Here is a 14,563-nt window from a genome sequence, read left to right on the forward strand (position 1 = left end):
AAAATGGCATGGTTGAAGCAATGAGATTTATTTGATTATTTATTTTCATTCTTAATTATAACATATCTATAGTTTTAAGCAATAATAATTTTGGAGAAAATACATGATTTCATTTTTATACACGTTATGTGTATATATTAAATAGAATAAAAGATCAAACAGAGTTTACAATAGAAAATTCAATTTGTATTTAAAAGAATTTGAAGTTGTAGAGTAGTACGCCCGGTGGTGTGTGGGCGACATTTAAGTATGTTCATAACTTCATAAATGATATATAAATAGCTTAAGATGTTAAGAATATTTTTGTTTGCAGTATTTATTAGTATTCGAGTTATTTTCATACTTACCCACTAATTTAAAAATTAGAGGGTTATAATTGAGATTTATTCAATATTTTTCTTATTGAGTTTTGAGCACTTGACACAAATAGTAGTTTGGCGATTTGAAATTGTTTGAAGTTTTTTAAAATAAAGTTATGGAACCAAGATTTCAACATCTAATCAAATTGTACAAATTAATGTTAAAATCATAAAGTTATGTGAAATGAGGGATAAGGTGTACCATATAATGCACAAATATTTTAAAAAATTACTCAGTGTAGCTAGTGTTAAAAAGTCGGGAAAGTTAGGTCCCCTGTCAATACTTCACCAATATTGGTTTCAATTATACCAAAGACAATTAATTACTAAAAAAGAAATATTTGTGGTAAGTAGGAGACAAAAATAGGCCATTTGTTAAAATTTATGTTTGTTATAGTAATATATACATATATATATATATTAAATCCAACTATTATAATTGATAATTAGCCTTAGTTTCATTAGTTCTTTTTGTATTATTGAGTTCACATAATAATATAAATTTTTTAATACGGATGGGGACTAAAAGAAAGGGTTTTAAAAATGTTAAAAATACCTTCATAGGATTTTAAATAGGTTCAAAGTTCCCGTATTTTCTTTTTGTGTTGTCGAATCACACCAGATCTGACTTTGGATCGTCGCTATCGATCACTCTACTCTTGAAAAAAATATTAAGATCATGACATGTATATTCGTACAAAAACGAATACTCTTGGCTATATATATATAGAGCCATGTAAAATAATCGATAACACTATGTACACTATTTATTCGCATAATATTCTATATATTTTCTCCTCAATCTCGCATCCGACTTACTTAAAAGTTGGTGCATTTAAGTTGGAGACCTCCCAAAAAACATAACGTTTGCTCGTTGATAAGAAATAATTTAACGCGCCTATACATGTCTATTTTGAGAATTTTAAAATGATTTTATTACATAGATTTTTGAAGTATATATTTCGAACGTAAGAGTTATTATGACAAGTTTGATGAATAGAAAGGCAAATTAGTGCAATTGTACTCGAAAAGTGATAAAGAGAACAGGGGATAAAGATAGACTTGAACACTTAATAAGGAGTGATCATGCCTGCCTTATTGAGTGCTCGAGCCTATTTGCACAAAAGTAGGCAATTTGAAAAAATTTGTTACTGCGATATGTTTCATTTTCCAGACTGCAAGTTGGAAGGCAAGAGAGATGATGTTTTTTGTGCTATAAAAGGGGCATGAACCAATTCCATATTTTATTACTCTCTTAGTCTAAGTCATCTTTCTTCTTTTCCTTTCTTTTTGGTTTATATTTTTCTACATACTTGATGTGTAACTAATTCTCTTTTTCGATTGGGTGAAACACTCATTTGGATCGAAATCTTTCTCTATTGATTTATTTATGCTTTGTACTTAGTTTTTATGAATCAGTAGTTAATTCGCAACCCACCCCCCAACTTCAGTTATTACATCTGAGATTGAGAAATGAATTAATAATTTTTTAAAGATTCAACTTGATTCCAAACTGTTACAGTTTTAGAAACAATAATTAATTTTGATAGTTTCAACAACCGATCACTCGTTTGAGGTCATTGTAATCTCAAACTCGAATCACATACTTTTTTCATAATATAAAAATAAATAAAGAAATAAAATTTTAATTGGAGATTTTTTGTTTTTTTTTTTGGGTGGGGGGTGGGGGTGGGAGTGTTATATGTCATACTCAGGTGACCTCATTGCTTAGGTCGACATTATTAGTGGAGCTGTGCATTGGAATTACTTTTTTCTCATCAATCATCTAAAAACTTCTTTCCTTTCTTTCTCTTTTTTCTAGTGATAAGGTCAGTTGATTTATAATACAATTAAAATAATAAAACTTTAATAATTTTCTTTTTCCTCAAAGATTGATGTGAACGTGAGAATAATTGTGATAGACATTTTTGACAAATTTAGAATTTCGATATATCATTTTTGTTGGTATATTATGATTATGATTTTTAAAATAAAATTTGATATTGTTATTCAAATAATTATATTAAAAGTTTGTATTTCGTATATCAAGGAGTCGTTTACTTTGCCAAATAAGTCTACTCGATCAGTAGTTCAATCCAACAGTATATTGCATTTTATTTGTTGGACCATATTGACGTTAATAATTATTTAAAGACGTTCACAAAATAATAATAATACTAATAATGTTTAATTGTTGTAAATAAATATTATTTTGAGCATTTTATGATGGTACTGGATAAAATAATAATTTGTACGAAAATACGAACAATGTGATAACTGATATACAATAACGGCAGTTTGAGAAATTTATACAATTAAAAATTTGCAAAATTTATGGATATAAATTAGAGGTAAGATTTTCAATTAATTTTAATAGAACAAAAATAAATTTTTTTAAGTTTATGTAAATTTAAAGTTATTCCATAAATGTGGTTATATTTATTTTTATAATCATATTTGTAAAATTTATTATTTTAAAAATATTTTAAAATTAAATTATTAATATATTTATTTAATTGTAATATTAAATGTATTATGGAGGGTAGGTATTAAAATAAATGTTAAAATACAATGATTTTTCTAAAATTAACAATTGTCCAATAAAGATTCTTTCATAATAATTTATTATAAAAGTAATTAAATAAATGTCCATTAATATTAGAAGGTGTTTATATTATTATAAATAATAAAAAATATTTATAATTATAGTAAATAATAAAAAAATATTTATAATTATGATAAATCTGGTCGGATACCTTGTAGTTTTTTTGGCCTAAAATAAAATTTGTTAATTTCATACATTCATTTTCAATTAGATTAAAATGTGAAAAATCCCGGCTCAAATGCATTTACTTCCATGTATCTAGTTAAAAACTAAAAATCATATTGCATTTTCGAAATAGGCTAAAACCCCCCCTATATTTTTTAAAATTCAGCAAAAAAACACCCGTACCATTAATCCGTTAGTAACTAATGGAATGTGTATTACACGCACTTCTTGTGCGTTTGGGGATATTCTTTTAACTTATTGTTGACCCTTTTTTTGGGTTTTTTTTTATTAAGATGTACTTATGGTATTTATATATTTCGCAGGTATATTTTTTTACTTATTTTTGAGTTATTTTTTTGTATTTTTTAAGAAATAAAATAATATATATTAAATAAAAATATAATAATTGTTTTATAAAAAAATTAATATCGTTAAATTTAATAAAAATGAACAATTAATTTAAATTAAAAATGATATTTAAAATTTTTAGCCTATTTTCACTTCATTGTGTTTTATCCATTTTAGTCGAAAAATCCCTCAAAAAGTTGAACCCAATATTCAAATCGCACCCGACCTCCCCCGGCCCTCCGCCTATCGCCACCGATGATGGGTACTCTGCAGAACCCGACTCCGAACTCGTACTCGAATCGAAGCCCGTTACCAAATTCAAACCCCACGTCGAACCCCAGTCCGAGTCCAGCTCCAGGATCAAAGTCTCCGTCCTTTGAGGAGGTGTCCACATTGTTCTCGGTTCCACTCTCCGACGCCGCGGACTCTCTTGGTACATCTCCGCCACTCTCTCAATCTTATTGAAAAACATGAAGCGTGCATGTCTGTATGTATTTATGTATCTACCGAGCTGTTTAGGACAATGATGCGGTGTAAAGATATAATAGTATTTGTTTTTGGTAGTTCTGGGAAGAAACTTACACCATAGCTCTGTTCTATCTCAATAGTACAAGAATGTTTATCAGGAAAGGGTTGTGCACGATGGTATAGCCATTGTGGAAGGAATTTTGAACTAATGGGCAGTTTCATTTCGAGTTCTTGCAACTGGCAATTTGATGAAGAATGAATATTTCTTTTGTAAATTTCCTTGCGAGAAGGTAGAGTGAAAGGAGTACGTTGGTAGTAGTTTTGAGGCAACAGTGGCTCTTTAGGAGTATGTTCTGAAGTATTTTCTTGAAGTAATGAATTTTAGTACTTTATTAGCAAGAACCAATTTTCCCAAGCATTTCTGGTATTTGGTAATTGGCCTTCTACTGGTTCTCACTCGTCGTGGAGGCCGATTGGGTAAAGCTGAAGGAGAAAATTCTAAAATTCTTAACACAAGACTACTGTTTTTAAGGTGCATAAACTTTGTTGCCATACCTTTACTTGTTAGCTGAAATGAATTTAGTTTTAGGTTTTCAACTTTACTCTAGTCTCTTGCTGGTTGATATGATTACAATAATGTTTTCTTTATCCAGTTTCTGTCACATTATGATTTTATGGGACTGTGTTTTTCATTCTGCAGGTGTTTGTCCTAGTGTTCTAAAGAAAGTCTGCTATGAAAATGGTCTTGTCAGGTGGCCATATCGAAAGGTAAGATAACCAGAAAATGCAGCTTGTCTTGTAATTGGATAGCGTAGTGCTGTCATATTGTATAACTGAAGGAAGGTTTCCCGACAACCACGTTGGCTGAGATTGCTTGATCCACATACTTGTGATTTTCATTCAGTTAACTTTTAGGAACTCATATAGAGTAACTTTTGACAGGCCCAATCAACTCCTATATAACCCGTTACTAAGGGAAAAGGAAGCAAGCTATATTTGAAGGTCCAGAAACCCATTTCTGATAATGTGTAATAGAAGTATCCCTTTCTTACCTATCAAATCCATACATTCCCTGTGCCCTTCCCTTCGCGACCCCTATCTTGGGTACTCACATGGCTCCTGCCTCTGAGCACCAGCAGGTTCCTGTTCTGCCACCACTTTGTTATAAGCCAAGAGTTCCATATATATGCGGTTACCTTTTTACCCAAGCTTCAAAAGTATTAATCAGCATTCATCCTGTTTGCTTGCACTGAAGTAGCAGTTGATATACTATGTATCATCGATGTTACTCTGTAAAGATGGCCTTTCTACGATATATGTGTATTTCCTTAAAGCTTCTACTCTGCTGGAATGTTTAGAAATCTAGGCTTGAAGCGCTACGCACCAAGAATCTTCTCGTGAGATCTTGAAATTTTACTTGATCTAACACGTGTAAGATGATTTAACCTGGTATCTTCTGAGCTTGAGCTGTGGAAATGACTGTCATAGTTTGGTTGGGACGCTGAATTGCCCTTTTTTATGGTTCAGTGCACCGCCAACCGTATATGAGTTGCCCTGTAATAAAAATAACAGGGAGTTAGTCCTTTTATCCATGAGTAAGCCCACAACAAGTGACTGTAGGATGGAACACACAGAAATGCAGAAATTTCTATCTTTTAGGTTTTTGTGAACAGTGTCGATTTTAGCTGAATTTGTCACAACAGGTCATTGGCTGTTGTTTGAAAAAAGTAATTGAAGATTTAGTTTCGTTTAGGCCAGAGGCTAGCCTCGTAGTAAGTTTCAATTTTTTATACTTTGTGCACCACAGCAGTTCTCATTTACAGGCCCAAAGTTTCTGGTGGCAGTATAGGCTTTTTGTCCCCTTTTATTTATTACTATTCTTCAGGAGTTTTATCTTGTGCTCTTCAAATGACTTTGGCCCTAAATTAATTTTTTGGGGGGAGGTTGGGGGTGTAAACATAGTGGAGGAGTTAGAGTGACTAGAACTTTGGACTGTAATTCAGAAACTAGGAAGTCTGTAATATGGAGTCGGCAAGGATAATAAAGTAGGATGTCTCCAGGTGAAGGCTTCTAAATGCTTGCCGTAAATGCTTCCCATAGATACTAATTTTGTACATGGGTGGGGGAGTAATAGTGGACAAGTTAGACTGTTAGAGCGATGAGGATCTTGGACTGTAATTCAGAAACTTGGAAGTCTTTAAAATGACAATCTGAAGTCTACAAGGATAACAAAGGTAGGACGTCAAGGTTTATCCAGGTGAAGGTTTTAAATGCTTGCAGTAATTGCTCCATAGATGCTAATTCTTACACATGGTTGTTTCCTTGCATTTTAGGTGCAGACAAATTATATCTACCTATCAATGAAATCTTCATTGCAGTTCTTTTCCTTGTCTTTCTTGATTAATTGGCTTGTATGGAGGGGCAATGCTATATGTTGCAGCATTGCATCCCGCAAATTTTTGGTGTGAATGACGTGTTTATCCTTTTCTGTCCGTCTCCAATTAGCTTAGACATCTTATTTGCTTCCAATTTTCTAAATCGCGAATCTCATGTCCATCAGTGACAAGATCAAAACTCATCTGTTGTTCCCTGAATCCCTTACTAAAATTACTGAGAACTGTTTGATTTCATTAGTTCACCGTTAAATGTTAATGTGAATTCAAGAACCAATCTGGTCATGAAGTAGGATGCTTAAAACAATTTACTTACTGGTAGTGCATTTTCTTGTTGATGGAAGGACAGTCATTTCATTATTCCTTATGTCATGTCATAATACTGTTTGTTACATTTCCACTTCCCATGTATAATTAATTAACCATGTGAACTAGCTCAAGATTTTGCAATCTTTTTGCTGTGATCTAGTTTCTCTCTGGAAAGAGCATTGAAGAAATTAAGAAGGATGCTGCAATAGAAAAAGAGAAGCAACTTGCTGAACTAAAAGTTGCTGGAGAAAGGAAGGAGACTTTGGCAAGTTCAGCTGTATCATCATCTCTGTAAGTTTATTTTACTTTCTGTCTTGCACACAAATGATACTTGCAAAAGGTTTAGGCTAAATTCAAAGTCAAATCCAATTCCAAGTCGTAAATATGTGCTGCTTAGACAAAGCACAAGTGAAAGTTCATCCAAAAGCTCCGTAAGATCTGTAGTAATAGGTTACTCTTGCGTGCGATTTCATGTCTTAACGTCTCCACTAAGTCTTACAAAGACAATGTATTTCTTTAAAATAGCAGCAGTTATTTTACTTGTATAATCTTTGTTCTCTTCCAACTTTTCTTGTTCATTGCTTGTTTCTGATTGTAGGATTTATGTGCAAAATTTCTTCACTTTCTCACCCAATTCTTTTGTTTTCATTTTTACATTGTTGGGGTTACTTTGGTTACACGTAGAGGCCCTCGCCCTCAGATCACAAACATTGGCTCTTCACAGGAAACTTCGACTTTACGAATGCTTCCACAGCAGCCAACCAAGGATAACCAAACCGAGACTTCACTTAATATGCATAGCTCAACCATGAACAAAGCGAATTCAGCCACCTTCGATGAATTTAAGTACGGATTCCCATCACACGGCTTATCAAGTGTCTCATATAGATGGTGGGGAAGCAGAAGTGACAATGATAGTAGTGGTGATAGTCAGCAAACTGGCAGTGAAAATGCCGAGGAAAGGATGCAACAAGGTAAGGTTTCGGTGGATACTGCTGCTGATCTATCATCAGCTGATGGGGAGCAACAGCGTAAGGTTTTGGTGGATACTGCTGCTGATATATCTTCAGCTGATGGGGAACAACAAGGTAAGGGATCAGTAGGTGCTGCTGCTGATCTATCATCAGCTGATGGGGAGCAACAAGGAAAGGGATCAGTGGATGCTGCTGCTGATCTATCATCAGCTGATGGGGAGCAACAAGGTAAGGATTCAGTGGATACTGCTGTGGATCTATCATCAGCTGATGGAGAGGAGACTGAAGCCAAGAAAAATGAAACGCATTCAGATCCACAGTGGGCAGGTTTACTGTCTGCTTTGAGGAAGAGAGCAAACAAAGAAGGGAAACAAGCTCTTAAACTCGGCGTTTACAAAAAACACAACATGACAACTCTTGACCGAAACAAAAAGATGGTGCTGCTTCAGATATTCAAATCATCTTTGCTGTCTGACTGGGTAGATATATCCGCTGGAAATTGAAGTTTGGATCCAAGCTTGATTTATATATTTGAATGAATTACAAGGATAAAGATTTAATAGGCTTTAGAGACCGTCCCTTGGTCGTTTCTACATAGTTTATCACCGATTATAGATCGACATATCCATGTTTCTAGTTGGAAGCCTACTTGGAAGGATGACATATTACATAGTATCCATTTGGTATCTTTCAAATGTATGTGGTGTTGTGCAGCTCAATGTTCTCTAAATTGAATCTTTATGAACCTGTCAATGAAAGAGTTTGTTCTCTGTAAATGCAAGCAGAAAATAGGAAAAACATAAAACTGGACCGAAATACTGATCTCATTACAGGTTTACAAGCAACTTGTTGATTGGCCTAACTCTTACAGACAACATATCTAATTGCACTGTTGGGTTGTCATCAACAATCCAACATATTGAAAATGATTAAAATCTTGAACTTATGTCGTTGATCAATAGGAAAACAGATGGACTTTTCTAAAGATGGCGATATGGAGATTAAATTTTAGTTTGGATTAAGTTTACTCAGATCTAGATTACTTTCATGACAAATATATTGTACTGATAATGCAATTAGCGTATAAGAGTTGTCAATCACTTGACAAATGCAATTATATATTCAATATACAGTTCTTGAAATTCCACGGTGCGTGGTGACTACGACTGGGACACTGCCGAACTCTTTGTTGAAAAAATTGGTGATTACCTTTTATTGATAATTTAAGTGAGCTATCATCGATAAATTAAATTAAAATGACTTTGGAACCATTAATCTACATAAAATATAGGTGATTTTTGGTGTGTTTAATTTATTAAATCCAATTCTGGATGAATGAAAATTACTGTTCAAAGTTACTATTTAAATTTAACTCTGCATATTAAAAAGAAGGTGAACTGTCAGCTTCTTACATTGCAAAATTGAAGAGTGCGTGTGTCCAAGGAAATGTATAAATCGACCATCCCATATTGAAAATAGAGAATATTACATATCGACATACCTTAAACTTAAAAAAACTTTGAAACTGTACTATGATGTATTCAACAATACTTGTAATATAAATAGTTTATAATATATAAGGGTATAACGGATAATTATAAAAAATTTAACGCTGTTAAATAACAATGGTAAAGGGGGCGTGTGCAACATTTAGAAAATACATAGGAAACTTTTCGTTTATACTTTTAGTATATGAATTTTTAAGCCGAACTTTTAGAACGTAGGAGGATTTTAAGCTATTTTTCTTTAAGTCAAACTTGTAATTGCAATCTACCCTTGAAAGAAAACAATGAATGAGGAATAATGTTGGAGTGAAAATTTCCTCGTGAAAGCATCTAATGGAGGGAGTTCTACAAAATATATGAGATTTGTTTCATTTAATCTGAATATGTAATGAATATTCATCTTTTTTAATGTGAATTTACTATAATCTTAATTTATTAAAATTTAAATTTATTGATGAAGGATGTACTTTTTTAATTTATTGATATCGTTATAATTGTGTAAGAAAAAGCATCTAATTGGCAGTGGTGTGATGATGTAATGAAATTCTTAACAATAATAATACTACTACTACCATTTCGTCTGCGGACTCCACTCTTTCTTATTTTTACTTTTAAATGAATGAGTTACAATTACACTGCAAATAGGGATAATTATATTGTGTTTTCATAAGATTTAGTGTATTATATCTAGATGTCCTATAATTTATAAAATTACATCTAATATTTTTTATGTTTGTTTTTGTCTAACAAATAAAATTCGCTATTAGTCAAAATTTACTGAGTTTGTTGATATTAACAAAAAAAGTAAATAAAAATTTATATTTACCCCCATTGGCTTATTACCGACTTATTACAGGTCAAATCAATCTTTTCTGATCTAACTATCTTTATACGTTTTCACACAATAATACATGCTCTAACCTTGTAAGGGTACTTGGGTCATAAAGAATTTGCTTGAACTGCAGTAAGTCAGAAATAAGTTAATAGGGAATAAATATGAATTTTTATTCAATTTTTTTTTGCTAACATCAGCAAATCTAATAAATTTTAACTAACGGAGTGATCTATTTGTAAGACATAAATAAACTTTAAGGATACTAAATGTAAATTTTCAAACCACATGAAATTTACGTGTAATTACATCAAATTTCAAGAAAGAGCAGGATAATCATCCCTTATAAATAACATCAATATATCAATTATCGCAATCTGCCATTATCCGTGATCAACCATAAACTACTATTATAGTTGACAAGTAACTGTTGTTAAAGTAGACTAATTAATACTTCAGATAACTATGCATATATGGAATTTGAACTTATGATCTTATAGCTATGGTACCTGAGTTTTATGAACTAACTAGGCCTCGACGATCCCTTTTCATGTCGTCCTTTACCTATGATTTGAGAAAATCTAGGTTGAATCAAGTTTGATTTAACTTAATTTACGTCAATCATTTTTTAGTAAATAATGGTACTATACTTGTCATGAAATTGACATAAATCCAATCAATCTTTATGATCCAAATGACTAATTAATTCAATGAAGTTGCTCTTATCCAAAAATTCATGCACCATTTAAAGAACCCTTTTTCTTGTAGCCTTATCCCTAGCCAAGAACTAGGTTCTCCAATAATTAAATAAAATCAAATGAACTATTATTTCGATGCAACATGCCCAATAATTGATCTGATTGCATGAGATATTATTCACTTTTGTTCTGTATGAATTTTATTTCACCATTTTGTCATAAAAATGGGTTAATTTGATTTTTTTATAAGCCGTTCAAGTTTTTTATTTGTAATTGAAATGAACCACTAATTTACATCGTGCATACACTAATAGCATTAATATGTGAATATGTTTGTGTGTGTGTGTCATATTCAGACAACCGTCGTCGTACAAAGATATTATGAGATGCACATCGTGTACTTAGACTAGTACGTTTCCTTACCTCCTTTTATGATGTTTAATACATAGTACTAACTTATTAAATTTCGTAGCTACCATTAGCTACCAGGTCTCGGTAAGTGCGTACAAATACAATGGCCAACTAGAGGTTGAATGACATATAGTATTCGAGAAAAATGCAAGCAACCTCTTGTGATATCGTAAATCAACAAATTATTTCTTTATTAAAAAAATAAAATTGCTTCATTTTAAAAAGTACAGGGAGGTAAATTGCTATATTTTTTTTCACATTGGGTAATGTGCTCATTTTCAATACCACAGGGGGGTAAATTGCTATTCACCCTATAGTTTTCGTTGTGTTAAGATTACGTACTTTTAGTAGTTTTCAGGAATTTTTATTAATAATCATATGAGTTATAAAAAGAAAATTACTTTTAATCATTTTTATCAGAGTTTGTTAGTATTTTGATAGAATATGACACGCGTTATAGTTTCTACTATTGCTAATATTTTGGCCCCTCTAGCAGAAACAACGGCTAATAGTCATTGCGTAGTCATGATTGATTGATAATCGTCATGATTTTTTACTTTTGAACGTAGTAATTAAACATATTGAGAAATCATAATTCCGCCAGTGAAGTGATTACTTGTTATGACTTGTATATATTGATGCGCACTTTTTAGATAAAATCATAACTATTAATGTGATAGCATATTAAGTAAATTCATATACAAATGAATGTAATAATTAAAGAGTTTAAATGATATTACCCATAAAAAAATTAGGTAAATTATATTGATACTTTTTGAGGTTAAGTCAAATTATACAAATACCGTATATTTTCTGTAAAATTACAGCTACACCCCCTAACGGGTGTTAGTGTAATATTCTTTTGTAAAAATTACAGCTGCACTGATAAAGAGCGTCAGTGTAATATTTTGTTTGTGTAAACTTTGCTTTAAATAAGGTTTTTAGTTATAATTATAATTTAAATTTTATGAAGAGTTATAATTTACAAAAAAATAGGATATGTTTAATTTCAGGAGATCGTAAATATAATTTACCCAAAATTTTGAAATAATTAGACATGACTAAGTAGTTTAGGTTACTTTATTTTTCACTTTTTGGATAATTGTAGTTCATGTACATTAAATGCACCAAGTACATTAATACTCGCCCCCAATTTTTTTTTTTTTTTTTGAAATGTTATTACTATAATACGTATGTGCTAAATATATAATTAATTTATTTATTGCGGCCAATGTCCCAACATAAATAATTAAGTTACCAACATTCATCCAACCCATAATTGGTCCAAAATTAATAGACCATATGATTGTTGTTTGGATAACATTGCTTTAGTTATAAGGAAAATTGAGAGGTTTCTTATAATTTATTGTTATATATATATATGTATATATTCATGTAATAATTATATACACTTTCTAGTAGTTTGCTGTTTTTTTTTTTTTAAATAATAGCTGTAATTATATATTAATTACAATAATATTTTAATAAATTGAAATCAATTCGAACTTACTTGAAGTTCAATTGTTTGGCGAAATATAGTTGAATCGAGTTCAATTAAATATGAATGTTTTTTAGATTACAAGTTAATTGAATTTAAGTCTTGCTACAAGAAATATGACCTATGGTCACAAAATTATCGCAGTAAAAAAAATAATAATAATAATAATTGATCGTAATTTTGTAAGGACAATTGTTTTAGTAGATGAGCTTCACAGGTCTATCATTGAAAGGTGCCTCGTCAGGAAATAGAGTTTATAAGTCACTCAAATTCCTTATCTACAATTAAAGTGGGACGCATACCAACATCATCGACCTCCCGAACAAAGGGTTTCAGACGGACATAACATCATTCTCACAAAATGATGCCAAATGGTACAACATGAGGCACAATCAATGTCTCGTCGCGTAGGGTATTATCTACTCTGACTTCTGAAAATACGACCTACTAGAGAGAGTGATTTTGACGTTTATAAACCACTCAAATTTCTTGTTCTCAATCAGTATAGAACACGTGCCAGTACTATTAATAAATATATTACACTTGATATCTTCTATAATTAATAAATGTCTAACAAATACCCTTCATAACAACCTATTATCGAGGTATTTATCAAATAATAAATAATTTTTAAATAGATATTTATAATTTTCAAACAACTAAACGGTGGTTATAATTATAACAAACATCGGAATATTATGTTGTAACTTATCCTTTTTAATACTATGGAAAACCTATAAAAAAAAAGGGAGTAGGTCTATTTAAGAAAAGAGAAGAGATATCATATGTATCCCATGTTTTGTCCTTGTACATAAGACTACAGCAAATTGCTGTTCAGATGCCATATTGTATGGTTCTATCTTTCATTTATGACAAACTACAGTTTCCCAAGAATTGGTACACAACTTGATTCACCCAAAACTAAGTAAAATAAAGCACCAATCATTGGTTTTCTTACATTCTTAAATATCTAATTTTTATAAATTAAATTTAAACTTTATCTCACAAACACACACACACATATATATTAGGTACTGTTAGACTTAGGTGAGTGGTTCCTAATGTAAATAAGTGAATTATTTTGTGATTGATGTAGACGAAAAAATTATATTGAAATAGTGATGTGCTTCAACGATAATGAATATATTCTTATAAAATTTATCAAAAGTAATATTTACAGTGAAGTAGACTATAGTATGATGTACTCGAGGGTCTAATAGACAACTAGAGGTTTGTAACATTTTATTTCGTTGATTTGTAAATTGACTATTTTGCCCCTCATCCCAGGTTGATCCCTATTAAGCATATTAAATTACAAGGCAAATTATAATGAGCTTACATGATATTTGACATAATTACGAATACCTCTTGTTGTTTTAAAAAATACAACTATATCTTAATGTTTGATGAAATTATGTAATCATTGAATGAGGGTTTGAAGTTGTCAACTTTGCTCTTGCTACATGTTTTTCTTTTACCTAACGAATTGAGTAAGTTGTTGGATGACCATTAAAATTAGGGGTATTAGTAATTTTTTAAATAATAAAAATATATTTTCTCTCTCTACCGGTACCTTTTGTAAAATTGCAAGTATAATCTTTTAAGGGGCATCAATGTAATTTATCTTAAGAAAGTGTTTGTGTAAATTTTTGTGTTCATGAAAACGTGACAATGTAAATTATAATTGTAGTTATAATTTTAAGATGTATTTTTATAATTTTGTAAAGAATATAAGGAATTGGTGTGATCAGACCTAATTTTTGAAAGGGTTATTAATATAATTTATCCAAACAAATAAACAGGTCCTAACAAATCCACGTTGTAACTAAACTTACACATTTTCTTTTTACAATTTTCCAAACATGCCCCTATCAAGATTGGGAAAAGGTAAAGTGGCCTCCCACGTGCCATACATGTGGTGCACGTGCAATGTCTTTTTTAATAACAAAATAAATAAACCATATGAGATGTTATCATGATTAGATAACACCCTTAACC

At 31.1% G+C, this 14,563-nt stretch overlaps 1 protein-coding gene across 1 annotated transcript; it reads left to right on the forward strand.

Annotated features, from left to right (window-relative positions):
- LOC105165548 lies at nucleotides 3,652-8,374 on the forward strand. Its single transcript, XM_011084601.2, has 4 exons — nucleotides 3,652-3,910; nucleotides 4,646-4,713; nucleotides 6,808-6,938; nucleotides 7,332-8,374. The coding sequence occupies exons 1-4, from the start codon at nucleotides 3,733-3,735 to the stop codon at nucleotides 8,122-8,124; spliced, it is 1,170 nt and encodes a 389-aa protein (XP_011082903.1). The 5' UTR covers nucleotides 3,652-3,732; the 3' UTR covers nucleotides 8,125-8,374.

The sequence above is a fragment of the Sesamum indicum genome, linkage group LG6, assembly GCF_000512975.1.
Source record: "Sesamum indicum cultivar Zhongzhi No. 13 linkage group LG6, S_indicum_v1.0, whole genome shotgun sequence".
Lineage (NCBI taxonomy): Eukaryota > Viridiplantae > Streptophyta > Magnoliopsida > Lamiales > Pedaliaceae > Sesamum > Sesamum indicum.